General features: G+C 47.1%; 1 protein-coding gene across 1 annotated transcript in view; it reads right to left on the bottom strand.

Annotated features, from left to right (window-relative positions):
* Positions 1-1,109: 1,109 nt before the first annotated feature.
* CTNNBL1 (catenin beta like 1) overlaps positions 1,110-17,451 on the bottom strand; it is a 48,067-nt gene continuing 31,725 nt past the window's right edge. Inside the window, 5 exon segments of the mRNA XM_080558656.1 lie at positions 1,110-1,363; positions 6,769-6,841; positions 7,446-7,583; positions 13,367-13,447; positions 14,530-14,627. Of these exon segments, the coding sequence (XP_080414782.1) occupies positions 1,275-1,363; positions 6,769-6,841; positions 7,446-7,583; positions 13,367-13,447; positions 14,530-14,627 (479 nt within the window). The 3' untranslated portion in view covers positions 1,110-1,274.

The following is a 17,451-nucleotide window of genomic DNA, read 5'->3' as shown; positions in this document are numbered from 1 at the left end:
CACGCTGATCCCCTGAACAACTGCATTTGATGCCACCCAGGCCAGCAGTGCCTACTGCAGTCACGATTGAAGGCAGCCTTTAAGCTTCCCTGACAATGCTTTTTTCCTGGAGATAAAAAATGAATGCTGCCAGCATGCAAATCTCTCTAAATTAGGCAGGGCCCAGCTTACTGGAACAGTGATGTTTTGTGATGACAATCATTAACTTCAGCAGAAGAAAAAAGGATGCAGGAAAATAGTCTGAGCCACCTCTCGTGCCAGTCGGGAGTCACTGCTCGGGGAAGCGGTGGGATTCGGCAGGCTGACATCGGAAATTACACTGCAAGCGCAGAGGGGCAACAGAAAAATGAGCGGTGGTCTGTTTCATTGCAATCAATAGGTCAGTGAGAGGCAAATCACTTGGTCTTTGTGCAGCTCCCACAGTGCACTTGGAAGAGCTGGCGTTAGTGGGGCTTTCCCCTTTCTATCGGTGGACTTATCGCTGCTATAAACGCCAGACTCCCAGTTCAAGATTCAGAATACTGATTTTCTGCAGAACATGTACAGCTGAGTCCTGAAGCAGACTGCGAAAAGAAAAGTTGATGGAATTTGGGTGTTTTATTGACCACTTACCTTCCCCTTTCATTTTGAGTGGAACCTGGACAGAACCTCTCAAATGTCCCCTTCCGGAGGGGTGAGAGCTGAACAACCTGTGCCAAAACTTGCCTTTGCTTCTGACTCACCTTGGGGAAGACTTAGCAGGAATGGCTAAAGCGGCTGTAGTTCCTGGTTTTGTAGTTCCTGGTTTGTGCTCTGACAGAGACCGACAACCCACTGAAGAACAGCTGAACTGGACACATACCAACCCAACTGCTCAACCTCCCCAGTTTTCATCAGTAAAGTGGGTTGTACATTTTCCTTAGTGTATTGGGGTAACACGCTACAGTCGTCTTGAGCTATCTGTGCTTCCTCTTTACCCTGCTTCTAAGCATTATACTGTCATACTGCTTTGTGCTCTGATCACTGCTGTTGGACTTTGGGGAAAAAAATGAAAACATCTTTGAGATGCCCTATTGCAAAATAAGCAGCTGTAGTCCCACTTATAGTAGACTTAAATAACAAACAAGGAATTTAAAAAAAAAGCAAACTATATTTAATATCTCCAAAATCCCATTTAGAATAGTTTCATAGAAACATCATTTTTATCGTGCAATCAGGGCTGGAAGAGGGCAGCAGAAGAAGAGAGCCAGACGCTGCATCCTCCTAGGGAAATACAGAATTCAGCCGCCAAGTCCTCAGAAATTCTCCAGCAGATCCATGATCCGCTTCTGCTCACTCTCCCGAAACTCCTGGTTCTTCCCATCCCCGATGTTCTCTGCATACTCTGTGGGAGAGAAAGCAGACGGACAGAAAAACAGACTTTGAGTAAGACACTAATGAACAACGGCCAACTTCTCTTACAGAGGTATCACAGCAGAATCTAAATCTGTGTCCACTGCCAACAACTGAATGGGAATTCATGTAAGGAGCACTGATGGATTTTTTTCCCCAATCTCCAGGGTTAAAGCTTTGCATAATAAACATCTACTGACCCCTCATTAAAATTTTGTAGCACATAGAGACTACAGCAAAAACACGCTGCTCTCATTAAGGACCACAAGAAGCGAGCAGACACTCGGAAACGTTACCCTTTCCCCGGAGTCCAACCACAACGAGAGGTGACGGTGTTCTTCCCAACCCTCGCACTATCCCGGAAGGAGGAGCCCACTGGCAGCTGTTTAAAACCGGACAGCTGTAGCGCTCACCACTTCAAGCCCAGAGAACTCAGAACAGCCCTGGACATCGGTAGCTTTCCAGGTCCCTTTTAACTCCACGTATCACCCAGGAAGGTCAGGCAGGAGCCAATACACGTCTTGTTACACTTCCCTAACCTTAGGTTTAACGTGTCTGTTTCCCAAGCACCCTGAATTGGGATTTTTGTAAAACTAGTAAAGTGGAGATAATTCCTGAACCTACAAGTGCTTTTAATCCATATGGAAGGAAACACACCAACTACAGAGCAAACTCCCTGTCTTCAGCTAGACCCCAATCAAGGTGTTGCACATGGCCGAACACTGCACAGCAGAAATTCCCTCTGCAGCTCTCCTTCCTGACATTCGTTTAAAGCTGGCAGCTCTCATTCCCTTGCAAGCTTGCTCCCTCCTGCTAACAGAACCTACATATTCAAAGATGGCTTAAAAAGAAAAAATAAAAAGCAGATTTTGAGCTGCAAAAGCAAGGACCTGAACAAATCTTAGTAAATCAGGAGCAGACTGCTTGGTTAGACAGTGCTTTCCAGCCTCCGCCTTCTCTCATTCTTTCCCTTCTTCCTAAACAAACAGAACAGCTTGTATTCAGCATCTGAATAGTAACTTGCTGTAGAAAGTTTGCTTTAATATTTATACGTTCAGCACTGCTACATGCCTCTGAGCTCCATCAAAGCCTTTATTATAAGAGCACTGAAAGGAGTGAGGACAGGGAGAAGTTAGCTGATGTGGGAGTCTCCCCCCATGTGTGTACTCTCTCTCTCTCTCTCTCCACGTACAAAAAGCAGAATTCTTTGCCAAGGCCTCTGAGAGAAATCCTTTTAATATTTATAAACTGCTACAGTACCTGTAACAAGAGCAGGTGGAAAACACTACGGTTTGCTGCAAGTGAACCTGCCTGCCTCTCAGTCCTGGAGAAGGGGGACGAGCGCAGGGAATTCCTCCTTCAGAGGGCGGAAAAGCTCTCCATCACACGGAGCGCAGGCAGCAGCGAGCTCATGGAGCTGCTCGTTGCAGCTGCTCGGGAGCGCTCGGTGAGCTGCCCGCACACCAGCTCGCTGCAGAAGGGCAGGGCCCCGGGGGCAAAGGGCTGCATGGCAGGGACCGTAACCTGCCGTCTTCCTCTGGTGGGAGATGAAATGCAGCGCGGCAGACACAGGGTTACTCTCCCAGGAAAACAAGGCGGCAGAGCCCAGGCGGCATTTAGCTCAGGTTCTCCTGTCCCCTTCGGGCAGTATCAGAGCGCTTTCTGTCGAAAAGCCTCGGCCCCCCCAGGGAGCACAGCAAGGAGCAGGCTCTGTCCCCAAACGAGACCTTTCCTGTGCTCTGTCAGAGTAAGTGCCTCTGAAACAGATGCAGCAACTGCAACTGCCTTTGTTTATTGCAGCCCAAGGGCAACGCTTTCCTGGCTGCCGCTACATCTTGACAGCTCAGAGCACCCAAGCGAAAGGAGGGACTCCTCCAGCCGGCTGCCTGGTGGCAGAGCCCGAGGGCCCCAGGGGGCTGCACGCGGCGGGCAGGGCTCTGCAGAGCAGCTGCAGGCAGGGGGCTGGTGGCCCAGCTGGGCTGTTTGCCCACCGGCCACCGAGGGCCTGGACCACAGCACAAGTGGTGGAGCTGCCACTAACGCCACTGCCCTTCTGTTGTCCCACTAAGACAGCAAAAGCAAGCCACGAGTAATTCCTCTCGTGTTTTCCGAAGGCTCAGCATTTTTCTTCCTAAATATTTAGGTTTCATGAGACTCAAAGCCCAGTGACTCCCAAGGCAGACTGTTTACTGGGCTACCAACAGTTGTCAATATTAATTTGAAAAGACCAGATAAAGCCCCCAGAACCAGGTTAAAAAAACACATCATCCAATGAGATTTTATGTATTTACTTTCTTATTTAAAATTCTACCGCTTCAGTGAGACAGCAAAAATCAAACGTAAGCTCCCTCTGCCAACAGTTAAACAGAGCTTACACATGTCTGTAGCTACACAAAGGGAAAGGACCTAAGATTGGTTTCTGCTTCATTAGACAAAATACAATGGTTACAGAACAGTAAAAATCAATAGGGAAATATTGAAGCTTGTAATGGATAGTGGAAGCTATAAAGCCTGCACATACTGAGGGACCACAAAGGCCAAATTTAGCATCGTCCTTAAAACATACTTACCTTCTCTTTTTGATTACGCATGCTAACAGGTTTGGTTCAGTGTCTGGTGGGTATCCCTGCCCGCCACCCCCCTGACGTGACCTGGCCTAAGCCCAAGGTTTAACCAGGCCTCGCATGCCCGCGCCTCCCCTCCCACGGGGCTGCTCCGCCGCAGCTCCCTGGCCGGGCGAGGAGCCACACGGCCACTCCCAACCCGCGCACCTCCACGGCCTGCGCCGAGCACCGCTGGGCACCGCCGGGCACCGCCGCCCGGGGAGGTGCGTGCCTCGCTCCTTCTGATGGGGGAGGCGCAGACCGAACGCCCCCGACGCAGGCACGGCCTCCTGACGGGGATCAGCCTCCCTGCAAAGCGCCCTCCCAGCCAACGCGCACCGTTCGGCCGTGTTCTTCCTAAGAAGCAGCTAACTGTCCCACTGCAAGTAACGCTCGATCTTCAAGCAAAAGGAACTGCGGGAGGACCGGTCAGCCTGCAGAAATGCATTTAATGAGCCTTCAGTTATTCCCTGCCCATTCCTCCCCCCTGAAAGTCCTACCGTAAGAAAACGGTCCTGCTTCCTCACTTGCATCATAAATGATTCTGAGCAACCCCAAGGGATCCATCAGCTGTCAGGTTGCCAGAGAAACATGGAGAATATGTAGGCCATAAAAACCTAACTAAAAAACCGAGCACCTAATTAGTATGCAAAAATAGAAAATAAAAACTGAACAAGAGCAAAACACTGAACAAAAAGTAAAAATAAACCAGCCCTCATCTGTCCTGAGAGCAAGCCGGAAGCCGGACTGGAAATGTTTCAGCCAGTGCTGAAGGCTCCCAACATCCCACTCATTTTGAATATAATCTCCTACGTTCCGCATGCCAGGTAATTTCAGAAATCCCCTAATGGCCTACAGCCCGTCTGGAAGGCATGCTTTCAGGGTCCAAAACCAAACCAGTACTTCAAACAGGCAAGCTGTGTTCAATGAAACAGCTCTTCTGGAGAGGCAAATACTTACCAGTGGTATAACTTGATAAAAGCTGGTGAATCTACATGGAGGAGATATTTGAACATAAGGGTGTAAGTCCTATAGAAGACTAAACGTCACCAGCACAGGCAGCAGGTAAGTTCTATACTAGTCCTACCTGCCAGAAGTCTTTTGGCACCCCGTTCCAGTGCTTCACAAGGGCCCACCAACAAATTCATTTCCGAAGTTATTGACAACTGTGAAGGCACAAGTCCCTAAAACTGATGAGTGTGACAGCCGGGGAGGAGCTGAAAGACAGCCCCAAATACTGTATCCATCACCTGTATTATTAACATGCCATTTAAGGTCTCCTTAGGAAGTGAACATATCCCTGCTGAGACTCCTGAAATTGCTGCACAACCTGTACTTTCTATAAGCAGCTTGCAAGACATGATAAAGCCATAGAAAAAGTTTCACAATGCAAGTCACCGTCTGTGAAAAAAAAAAATCAGATGAAATTTTAATGCAGCTGCCCTTCAGTTCAGGAAGGTAAGCTCAGTATGTAAATCAACAAGCCACGGAAGTGAACATGAGGCGTGTGCGCAGACAAATCTCCCGGGTACCTGTGGCCCAGGTCACGCGTGGGAATCTGAACGCGGTCACGTGTCACGTCCTAAGTTGCAGATGGGCAGTTTGGAGGCAGGAATTGTTAAGTATCATAATTGAAAGCAGAAAAGACATCCTTTCCAGTCCCACTCCCCTCCCTGTTCATCAGCAGGCATCAGCTTGAACTTGCTGGGAAAGGACAAGGGCCAAAGATCGCCTGTAGCTGCAGGTTATCTCCCAGTCTCAGAAAATCACTCCTATTTCTTTATACCAGCTATCTTTCTCATCTCCTCTCTTTCCTGCATATGTGAAGGGAGAAAAACAACAGGATCTGCAAGAAAAAAAAAGGCTGCCTCTACCTCCCACTGTTGAAGGGAAAAAATAAAAGGCCAGGAGCACATCACTGTTATTCCCTAAGAAAGCAGAGACATCAAAACAATGCAACCCAGAGCCCAGTACCCCAGAGATGCTGCTGACTTTCCTTCCTCCTCAGAAGAGACACACTCCTTACTCTTCACCAAAAACAGCACAGCCTCTCAAGAGCAGACACGGCCCCACACAACCCTCTGTTTACTAAAACAGGAGAGGCATCTCCTGGGGCAGCAGATCAGCGCTGCTCTAGCCACGTCTCACAGCTCAGAGCGGTGAGAGTCCTGTCCCTCCTCTGTCCTCCTCTTCCCCTGTCCAACGGCTGCTTCTGCTGAAGGACAGCAGGCTACAGATGAGAGCCACAGCTCAAATAAGCATTGCTCTAATTCAACATAAGCATTCAAAATAACAAGCAGTACTTCAGAACCAGGATTGCAAATCACAACAGCTACATTTTAAAGCTACAGAGGATACTTTAATGCTATAATCCACATTAATCTGACACTAAGAGCAAGACAAATACACCGTGGATACTAATACGGTGCAGATGGTAAAGTGCAGGACCATGTTAATGAAAGATGAGACTCCACTGTTCCTCCCTCTAGCATGCATATACACTCCCCTTAAATATTTACTCTAGTGTTAAAGTCAGCAGCAAGTCCCAGCCAGCCTGTAGCCGATGGCAACAAAGTGATGTGGTGTTACGTGACAGCAGCGAGCATCCTCACTCCGAGGTAAGGCATGCCTCTTATCCCAGTGATTCCAGCCCTGCCCAGATCTCAGAACGTAACCGCTGCATGAAGCTGCTCATGAAGTCAAGGAGAATTACATGTGAAGGCTCATCCTACCAAGTGATGACCACGCTGTTCCTGGTAGAGAACGAGACACGCGTCAGAATATCTGAACTCACCCTTTAGAATGTGTCGAACAATTTTAATGGAGCTGCCCCTCATGTTCAGAATCTGATGAACTCTTTGACGAATCTGATCAGGGACAGGAGACAGAAGAAAGTAATCTTCAACAACATAAAACCATGCACAACCCCACTTTTTTCAACTTTCTTTGAGGTGCAAGCAGAAACCCCAAGCACCACAAAACCTAACTCAGCCTTGCTAGCCCACGGCCCTAGAGCACCCACTTAAAAGCATTCAGGAGGACATGTGGCACAGGTACAAGTAACCACATAATAAAGTCACAAATGCATCCGTGACAGCAGAGCAGCAGTATTTTGCATAGTTCAGGAAAAGTCACCTGATACAGTCTGAGCCTTTGAGAGGCCTTCTGAGAGAAGATCCTCTTCTGCTGCTCCCTCAGCAGCGGTACAAATAGGGTTTCCATTTCAAACTGTGACCTTGCTTATGGCAGACTGTATGAGCTCGGTGATAATGATCAGCTTCTGTACCTGCTATTGCCCTCCCAACTGATATAACTTCATGAAGTTGCACGGACACAAGCGCAATAAGTTTCCTCCCAGAAAAGGAATTATGGAAAGAGAGGATTAAGAGGTAATGTTTGCAAGGATTTATTGCCTTGTTTGTATCATGGATGGAAACACAGGTGATCTGCCAACCTTGTATATAGCTTTACCTGGGGAACATTGGCATTACAGATCTCTGCCATGATGTAACAAATGAGCTGTAGAACAAAGAGGCCAGCATCCAGGCGACGAAGATAGAATTCATCTTCCATGTCATCATCTATTATCTCTCCCCGACGTACCATGTCCTGTAAAGCAGTGCAAAGAAAAGGGTGTCAAGACTGGCTCTCAAAGTACTTCCCATTAGGAGTGGCAGAACAGTGGCAATATTTGTGGTTTCTCAAGAAATGCTTTGCTCCCCCAAAATATGAACATCCATACATTTCTCACCAAAGAAATACTACTTTTAACAATTAATTTAAATTCACAAAACATTTCATTCAATTTTGAACAAGGTTTTGCTGTTGCTGGTTGTGAATTGTGTCCATCTGCAAATGTAAATATTAATGTAAACATATGAACTACATTCCTAAACTGAGTGATTACAGCCCCTGAATACGAAACAAACCAGTGTTTTTATTACCTGCAAGTTTTGTCAAAACAGAACAAAACCCACGTTCTTCTACCGGCCATTTGAGGGTGCTGGTAAGCAGTGCACAACATGACTCCAGCCAGCTCAAAGACCTACCAGGCTTCCAACTTTATCACCAGCTGACAAATGAGAAACCAGGTCTCAAAATTCTGCACAAGCGTAATTTTACCATTCCCAGCCCTGACCTTCCAACAGCATTTGGCTGGAAGACTGACAGGGCCAAGCCTCCAGCTGGAGCACGTTGACAGAAGAGCTCTGGTTTCTGGGGCAGTGGCTGAGGGCTCTTGCTGCTTCTCAGGGCATTGTCAGAACTTTCTCAGAACGGTGTTTCACTAGAGAGACCTGCCCGAACGGAGTCCAAAGGCAGAATGCAAGAGGCCATTCCACCCTTCTGGTTCGGACAGAGCACTTTGTTCAAAACACTGGCAAAAACAGCCTGGCAATAAACTCTGATCAGTTTTGTCCAGAGAAAGGCCTACTCCTTCCAGAGTGAAGCCACCATTACTCTTCGCAGAGACCCACAGACCAGAATAACTGATGTCATGCATGACCTTTTGTGTTTTGGGGGTTTGTTTTTTGGTTTTTTGGTTTTTAAATAACGGAAACAGCCTGTCAGACCCTGCTAGCTTGCTGCAACTCCGGTTATTCATTATGCAGCAGTCTGGCAGGTGGGCACACACGAGCAGAGCAATATTTTCTCATTAGAGCCATCACCAGTGAGAGCACCGTACCCGTAACGCTCAACGAGAAGCGCTTTCTCCGCACGCACATGCTCCAGGCGAACACACACAAGGTGACCAGCACCAAAGCTGATTTAAGCTACCACATTTTCCTGTTTTATCAAACCAAAGCCTTTCATCTAATTATAGGTGGAGTATTTTAGGCACAAGAAGGAAAACTAATCCTGTACACTTCTCACTGGAGAGTGCAATAAATGCTCACTATACAGAAATCTGATTAAGTGACTTAGAAATGCAGCTGTTTATTGCTGCCTCCCAAAAGTGAGAGAAGAAAGCACATGTAATGAAATACTTCTCCTTTCCTCCTAGGAATCTAGCTTGCCAATGAAAGAACAAGTTTAAAAAACAATGCCTAATTACCAATGTCATAAACACAACTGCATTGGCTATACTACAGGGTGCTTTAGCATCAGATCCTTCAGACTCCGGTATTTGCATAACTGATTTACTCCGTGCTTCCAAAATCATGGGCACAGGCATGACCGCACAAAACTTGCATGCAAGCTCCTGCCAGTAAAAAGAAATCCAATTTTGTGCAAGGAGCAATGTTCCCCACCCTACATCAATGCCAAATTAAATGAACCTGGTCAAATCGGGTCTCTAAAACTAATCATTGCATCTGGAAAGCCAGAGATAGGCAGCTATTCACTGAAATATCCAAAAACCCCATGTGAGAAAAAAGACAAGGCACTCATTCCCAAAACTCAACAGTGCGAAAATCCTGAACAGAAAAATATCAACAGGCAAGGATTTTGAACCGCCGGAGCAGGAAACAAAGACCCTTCCTGTTCTGTATTCTGATCCAAGCACGGTGATCACAGGAGCAGGATCCAGGCAACTGTCGTCTTGATTACATAGCGAAGGCAGCAGTTACAACAGCCTCTCTTGACAGAGAAACGAGATTATTTTGCACCAGTGAATTAAGCAGATACAAATTAGAAGACAAATACAGTCTTAGGTACCTTTTCACAGTCCTTTTTTAAAAAAAACAACCTTTAAATGCTAATCTGCCTCCCAGTACAGTACCAAGTAGCCACCTTTCCACTTTGTCTCTCTTTCAAAGCTGTCAAGTTGCTAACCTCCAAATGAGCACTCAGATGCCATTTCTAATCTGCCAACAATATGTGCTGAGATGCCCCTTGCTGATGGGAGAAGACAGCAATGAGATGGGCTTCTGTGAAGCTAAAATGAGCTTCTCTCGCACTAATGAGGCAGGACTGACAGGCCTCAAGGTGTCAAGCAAAGACCTAAACCTAGAGATACAATGGATCTGCCGCGGCTATGCCAGAGATCACATCTGCTCCACAGCCGCTGGACCGGGGCCCAAAAGATTCTCTGCATCCTTCTCCTTCCTTACATCGTATTCACCTTTCCCAGCAAAGCGCAGCAAGGCTGTGTTTCTAGCAAGAAAGTTCAAAGCTTACCGCAGCCTGTTGGCCATTTCCCGGAAAAGCTCCCAGTGCAGGCAGCGTCAACTCGGCCACGCTGAGAAATCCGCACACGCTCCCGTGAACTCCGGTGTGCTCTTTTTACGGTGCACTGACACCGCCCCTGCCACCAACACCAGGTCCTGCTTTCAGCACGGTCCGGGCAATTCATCGGTCCTTCTAACCTGAACTCAAATGCTGGGCTAATACCAGTCAGGAGTCGCTAGGAGTTCCACCTCTCCCTTTCAAGGATGGAATCACTTAACTGTAGCACAATTAGCATGTAATTTGTAAGTCATTATAGCGCAAAGTATCTGCTGAGAATATTTTACTGAATAAACCCGTGAGCATCATTTTCCACTGAACTATAAAAATATTAAACCACCCTTGTCTTCTCCTACCATTTTTAGGGATCACTTAGGCTATTGCTGCTGCCCATAATTATGCCTCATTTTAGAGGGAGCTGAAAGCCAGTTTTGCACCTTTTCCTACAGAAAGGATTAAAGATTTTGAGACGGGGACAAGATATGTACTAGGTTTCATTACCTAAAAACAGAAAAGTGCTAAGGCAGGCATCAGGTGTTAGAGACAAATGCTCGCATGTCCTTTGCTCCTAGCTTTCACGTAGCAGTCAGGGTAATCACGAAGTTATCACCTCTGATCACTTCTGCATAGATTCCACAGAAGCAAATAGCTGGTTAACACTGAGATGAAGGGATGCTCTCCCTCTGGACCATATCCTCTTTCATTGTCCAGATTCATGATGCAGCTTCATAACAACTGTTCTGCTTCAGAAACAGCTGCCTTAAGAAATTCCTCCCTTCCCTTCTGTTCTCAACTATTTCCACGCCTTCACTGCCACAGTCTGAAGGGCTGAGCTATAAACCAGATCACAAAAATAAGCTAAGCTAAAAGAAAAAAAAAAAGGAAAGAACTGCAAGAGCAGGAGCTTCTTATGTCAGCTGCACTACTAAAGATAAAACTTCAGGTATGATACCTTCAATCATTCTTTGTGTAATCATGTTTCCACTTCTTGTAATGCAAGACTTACACCACGATACTCTGTCCATCAGACTTGAATCTCTCTTTTCAGTATAGGCTGAACCCATAAAATTTCTTCAGGTATCTTTTTTTCCTTTGGGGCGGGGAAAAAGGAAAGGATTCGTATTCCAGATTTTTTTGGGGTACTATGCCCTCCACCGCAAGAGGACGGTCAAAAACCCCCAGGTGACAAAGCACAATTTCTAAAGGACCAAGTGTTCAAACCATCCATTTCAATGATTCATGTGCAACAACTACAAACGTTAAAGCAGCCCATAGATCCTGTCACAGCTAGACAATTCCCTGACCTGACAGACACAGCGATGGCTTTTGCCTACTTCTCCATGAGGAAACCGCTTGAGCCACTTCAGATCTCAGCAGACCGTTTCCCATTGACCATTTCAGGATGCTAAAAAGCAAAGCAATCAGTAACTCCAGAAGTGCTGAGGTTCGTTCCTTGCTTGGAACGTCATTATTTCATACCCTCCGTGCCCAATGCTCTAACCTGCTGGGAGATAAAGCAAGAAGTAGTAGCATGGTGACATGCTTAATATCATCTGCGCTGCTTAGAGATGACTGGGATTGCAACTGGACAAATTTCTAGTCCAGTCCAGATTTCTAACCTCCTAATCTTTACTACCAGGCTCCCAACAGCTCTGCTTTGAAAAACCAATGTCCTTCACATGCAAAGTACAAATCTGCTTCTCAGAGGTGACATGAGCAAATCTCAGTGAAATGCTTTGATATTTTCTGTTGAAATATATTGCAGAAGGTCAAAGCACATATGGGATGTTTCTGCCAAATCCTATTATTAGCACTAATAGGAGGGAAGAACTGAGATGCATTTATTCCAGCCATTCCAGTCTACAGAGCACGGCAGTGGGGCAAAAGCACGCTGGCCTTCCGGATGCAGGAGGAAAGTCTGAGTTCTTGTGCTTTCTCTTCTCGTTTATCAGTAAACGGGAATGGGTTGTTATTAATTAAATTGCTTCTACACAAGCTTCTTCACACGCCATCTCCCTTCACCCCTGCTCTGTGTTAGCTGTTTGCTACAGGTGTTAACATTTGCAGCCAATTTCAAGACCTTTTTGGATAAAGGGTACCTACATACACTAGTTCTGCTCATTTCACGTAAGGGCTCTATATAGCAGCTGCCCATGCACTGAGATTTCAGCCAGAAAAATCAGCTCTGCTTTTCGATTTCTAAAACCCACACACTAACACTGAAACATAGAGAATAAATAATTTCTTGTTCTGTTTCGAGGTGGATGAATGGAGAGTGGAGGGATAGCAGGAAAGGGTAAAGGCTGTTTTTCTTCGGGCCACTGTTCATTTGTGAAGCTGCAGCTGTCCATATGGAGTCTGAATGCTGGCAGCAAAAGCAGCTCCATTCATCACTCAGCCTTTTGCCTTTTTGAGCAGCAGCATCACCGCTGAGCTCTGATGCCCCCAAAATGTTTGGCAGCGCCTGGAGAAACAGCCTTGGCAGCAAGGGGACAGCTGTTTGTCGGAGCCCGGCAGGGGGCTGCAGCCCGGGCACGCTGAGCTCACCCGCGTGCGGGGACGGCGGCTGCAGTGATTACTCTCCGTCAGCGCTAATCAATCTCACACCCTCTTCAGCGCTGATACAGATAATCTTGTGGGAAGCGGGCCAAGCTCACTAACAGCTCTGCAAGCTGCTTCCTGACTCCGACAGCTCATTCTCTTTCAAAAAGTCTGTTCCAGCTTCAGTTCCAAGAAAGTACTATGTGGTACCCATGCTCATGTCATTCAAAACGTTCACTGCTGGTGCGCAAAAGCACACCAGACTTTGGCTACAGCCTCATCTCTCTAATCAAAATAGAAGTTTTCTCACAGGTAATCAGAACTCTACAGACCAGGGTAGGAGGCCTCACACATTACCACGTAATTATCTGCATTTCGCTTCTCTCCATCCACCAAACCAAGCAAAATTTCAGACAAGTAAAAATGACGGTAAACTGACTGAGGCCCTCTGCGTAGAATTAACTAAGAAATGTCCAGAAGCACTTGCTGTAAATAAGTTCTCACCCCATCTTATCTAAGGTACCAGAAGATGGGGAGTGGGGCAACAAAAGCTGAGAGAGAAGTCAGCACAGGTACGAAGGCATGGCTCAGAACAGTGATCTGGCTGAGCCAGAAGCTTTGTGCAGATGACGTGCCTGTGCAGAAGCACCACAGACAAGGGCTAGTGCACCTTAAGCAATACATACATGTTTCTCTCCATCGATCTTCTTATCAGCTGCCTGCATTGCATCCAGATACTTAAAATACAGTTCCATCAGCCTATCAACCTGCAAGGACAGAAGAGAGAGACCTAAGCAAGAGAAAAAGAACAACGCAATCATCTTTAATCCTTTGTGTTATGCTATTTTTCTTCCAGCTGCAGTCTATGCAAAATAACCAGGCGATTCTGTCACTCCCAGGAAGGAACGCATTAGAAAGATGGTACAAGTGTTGGACAGATGAGCATGCGCAGGCTGCAAGCATTTGAACGTAATCCCATATCACAAGATGGTCTCATCAGCTCCAGCTAGAAGGAAGCAGAGACGTGTCCCTAGCCCGCTCATTCTCCTGTGTTGCAGCTCTCCAGTTCTCCTGGTCTCTTAAATGGACTTTTCTGTCTCTGCTGAATGTAGCCAAGCTTCTGTTACATTTAACAGACACCTCAGGGTTCTCCTGCTCTCTACTGCGTATTAGGCAACTTAAACCCTTTCCAGTAATGCGAAATTTTCTCCAGCTGTTAGAGCAGGTTATGAAAAACACCTTTAAAACATACTAATGAGAAATACAGAGGAACCAGTATTTCCCAAGTGGTGGAATTTACAAATCCCCTGGAAATTATTGGTTTGCAAAAGCTGCTGTTTCTTTTTCACAGCTGTTTGATCTACCCACCCCCATGTAAATATTTTGGAAAGAATTTCCCAGACTAAACACCACTGAAGTGATGCATTGTAGGGGAGGAATGGGGAACGTTGAGTGTGTACTAATGCAACTCCTACAATTTCTGCAAAAGAGCTTCACTAGAACAGACTGGCACCTTTCCATACTTCCCCGGTCCCGCAGAGCCAGCAATATGTGGTACACGATCAGCCCTCAGCAGTGAGGCACAACCCAGGACTACCAGCTGTGCAAGAGCACCAGAAAACAAGAGCGCATACGATGTAGGAGGCCAAGCACTAAAGGCATCGCCAGTTCTCCAGTTTGTAGACAACAACAGGAATGAGAGAAGGATGGCGTGAGTGTGCCGGTCCCTCCAGACAGGAACAGTAGCTGCGCTTTAGTAACGCAGTAAGCGCACGCAGGCACCCTGCCATTATCACGCGTCCTCTGAGTCCAGCAGCCCAGAGACCGCAGACACACTCCGCACACTCACCTTCTCACTGTCATTCTCTGTGAATTTATTCAGTAACCGTGTCCTCTGCTGCCCTCTCAGGTTTCGCAGAAGGGAGGCCAGGATGGAACAGACATGTTCTAGAGAAACAAAATGAAAATTGCACGCTGAGATCAGAAACAGGAGCTTATACTCTCTGTAACATGCCATTAAATTTACTACTAGCACTCCGGCACGTAGCTGCCGATAAGCAGAACCCAGGTTCCTTCCAGCACCAGCGAGCGGAGGCAGAACAGCAGCAGAAGCAGCAAGCTGCGGCCGCAGGGAGCACCGGCAGCTCCTCTCCCACCACAACCATGCCGGGAAGGCCTCCCCCGGACCTGCTGCACTACTCCTGCCACGCTGACCCCGCTTTTTCTCAGTGACCCTGAAAAAAAGCAACTTACATAAAGCACAAATTCTGCTGTAGTTCAACTCGCCAGGCTTGCAGGTGCCCTCGCAGCACCCTGCTCCTTGCGGCCTCCGCCCAGCCAGGGGCACAGCGCTCTGCCTCTCCCCGGGGCTCGCGGGACCAGGACCGAGCGGGGGCCAGCCCCCGCAGAGCACCCAGCACATCCAGGTGGTGTTCGGGCCATTCTGTAACGGGGCCCAAGCTCTCTGCTCCCCGAGTCAAAGGAAACAAACCCATCTTCTCTAAAACTACACGTTTACACACAGAGGGTGTAATGTGCTCCCTTAAACACAAATATTTGGCTTTCCTGGACTGCCATGAAGTACAAAAGAAAGCGCTTCTCCTTAGGTCGTTTCCTCAGAAGGATTCACCAGTTTTATGTGCAACTCATACAAAACATACACTCGGTTTTGAAACATTTCTCATCAAGTTCTCCAGTTACAACCCTCGCACATTGGCGCTATTTCATTTTGCCAGCAAACAACTTCCCAGGCAGGAGGAGGAACCGACCGCTTCTGGAAACCAGATGAGTCCGGGGAAGGAGCCCAGAGAAGGGTGTCCACCTGCCTCCTACCCTCCGGGAGAAGGATGGGCCACAACCACCACTCACCTGCACCCCACATCGCTCCTGCATGGGCATAGGAGGTGCAGAGAGGTGAATCCTTTGCAAAATGCATGCCAACATCAGAAACGATGCAGAGAATCATGGAGTACATGCCTTTATTAACGGGAAATAAAACCAAGCAGCAAAGTGCAAGGCAAATGACAGAAGCACGGCTTTCTCTCCCTTGCCAAATCTTTTGGTGTTGCTTCCTGCCTACAGCTCTGTGTTAAATATAGACCTTCCATTTTAGATATATAAATATATTTAAAATTGTAACTTCTCTCCTTTCCCTTGCTTTAATCTTGATGATTAAGACTGATGAAGAATAATGGCCATAAAAGTTTCCTCACCTACAGTGATGGGGAGGGGAGAACAGTGTCAGGATTTTGTTTTTGAGAGGAAAATACAACGTACGGAGGAAGGGGATCACCTCATTGCCATCAAACCATTTAACGCGCATTTCCACAGTGCTGCCTAGCCCGGAGCCACGAGAAGCCTAGATCAATTGCATCAGCCTACAAGAACAAGTGACATCCACGCGTTCGTATGGATCTTTTGCACTAACAGCCAGCTTACACTTTCACCGAAAGGCTGAAGTCACACAGGCTGCTTGTCCAAGCCGCGGGTCTGCCCTCACGGCGGCACAGGTTATCTGCATGCTACAGAAGGGCAGCGACAGCAGAGGACAGGCACGCGTACGCACGCACCCACCCACCCCATTTCATTAGCTGCTTACAAACGCAGCTTCCTTAGAAACAGATTTCTGCCTGAGGTGGTGTCAATTTTTCATGTACCAAGGAGATTGGGAGAGCTGCTGGCAGGAGGAGCAGAGGAGATAACAGGTTTATCTGGTGGCCAGCACCGCTCGGCTGCTCTGTCATTTCGACAGGCTAACATGGAGGTGAAGGATGGCTCTGGCTACGGCACTGCATGCTCTTGCTGCAGAGAAACAGTTATTCCACACAAACAGCACTGAATTAAGTGTCTTCATTAAAAAACACTGTGAGAGCCTGCAAAGTACTTGCAAGCTCCTATTTCCTTAAGTATTAAAAAAAGATAAAATGAAGACTTTTCAAAAATAAATCCCAACAGATTCTCTGCTGTTATAGAAAGAAGGCAGAATCCCGTATTTCACACTATTTGTTTTTCCTTTTTTTTTTTTTTTTGGAAGTGTTCAGAAGTGTTGACAGTATTTTAGTACTAATGTCCTCACCAATTTTATATATATATATCAATATTCCTGCACTAGGAAATGCATTTTAGCCATTGTTTTTGCTTTGGTGCCCATGTGCAGAAGGTTATTCATTATACTGATAAAATCTTTGAAGCTACTGAGAAATCTAAGCAAACTGATGCAGGTTTTCTAAGAATGAGGTTATTCTTTACACACCGCATTCCAGAAAGTCCAGGAAATATCTATTTCCTGGTCAAAATGTTCAAAAAGTGTTGTGCAGAAATATTCCTCAACTGACTGATCAAGAAAATGCCTTTTTCTTGATCAGCTTCTCGAGAAACACCCCAGTGCGGTTCCGTGCCCTCCCCCCAAATCGCAGTTCTGCTGCACGCACGGCCCAGTAAGCTCCGGCATCCACGTGCAGGAGCCAAAACGAGGGCAAGGCCTGGGGTAAGAGAAGCGCTACGGGAGAAGCGGCTGAGCCCATTTTCAGGGGATTAAACGTCCAGCTGCGCACTCGGAAACGAGAGGCGTTAGCTGGAAACGCGCGTCTGCAGGCCCGGGGACCTTGCCATTCCCCCCCGGACTGCGCTGCTGCTTACCACGCATCCGCAAATTCGTAAAAGCGCATAATCACAGTGTTTGCTCTCGGTGTGATCTTCTCTGGAAAGGGAAGAGTGGCTGGTGCTGTTCCGAGTCCTCAGAAAGCCAAGCCCGCAGCTCCCCGCTGGGACC

This window comes from Anser brachyrhynchus (assembly GCF_964034855.1).
Source record: "Anser brachyrhynchus genome assembly, chromosome: 16".
Classification (NCBI taxonomy): domain Eukaryota; kingdom Metazoa; phylum Chordata; class Aves; order Anseriformes; family Anatidae; genus Anser; species Anser brachyrhynchus.
This window is presented reverse-complemented; position numbering and strand designations above follow the sequence as displayed.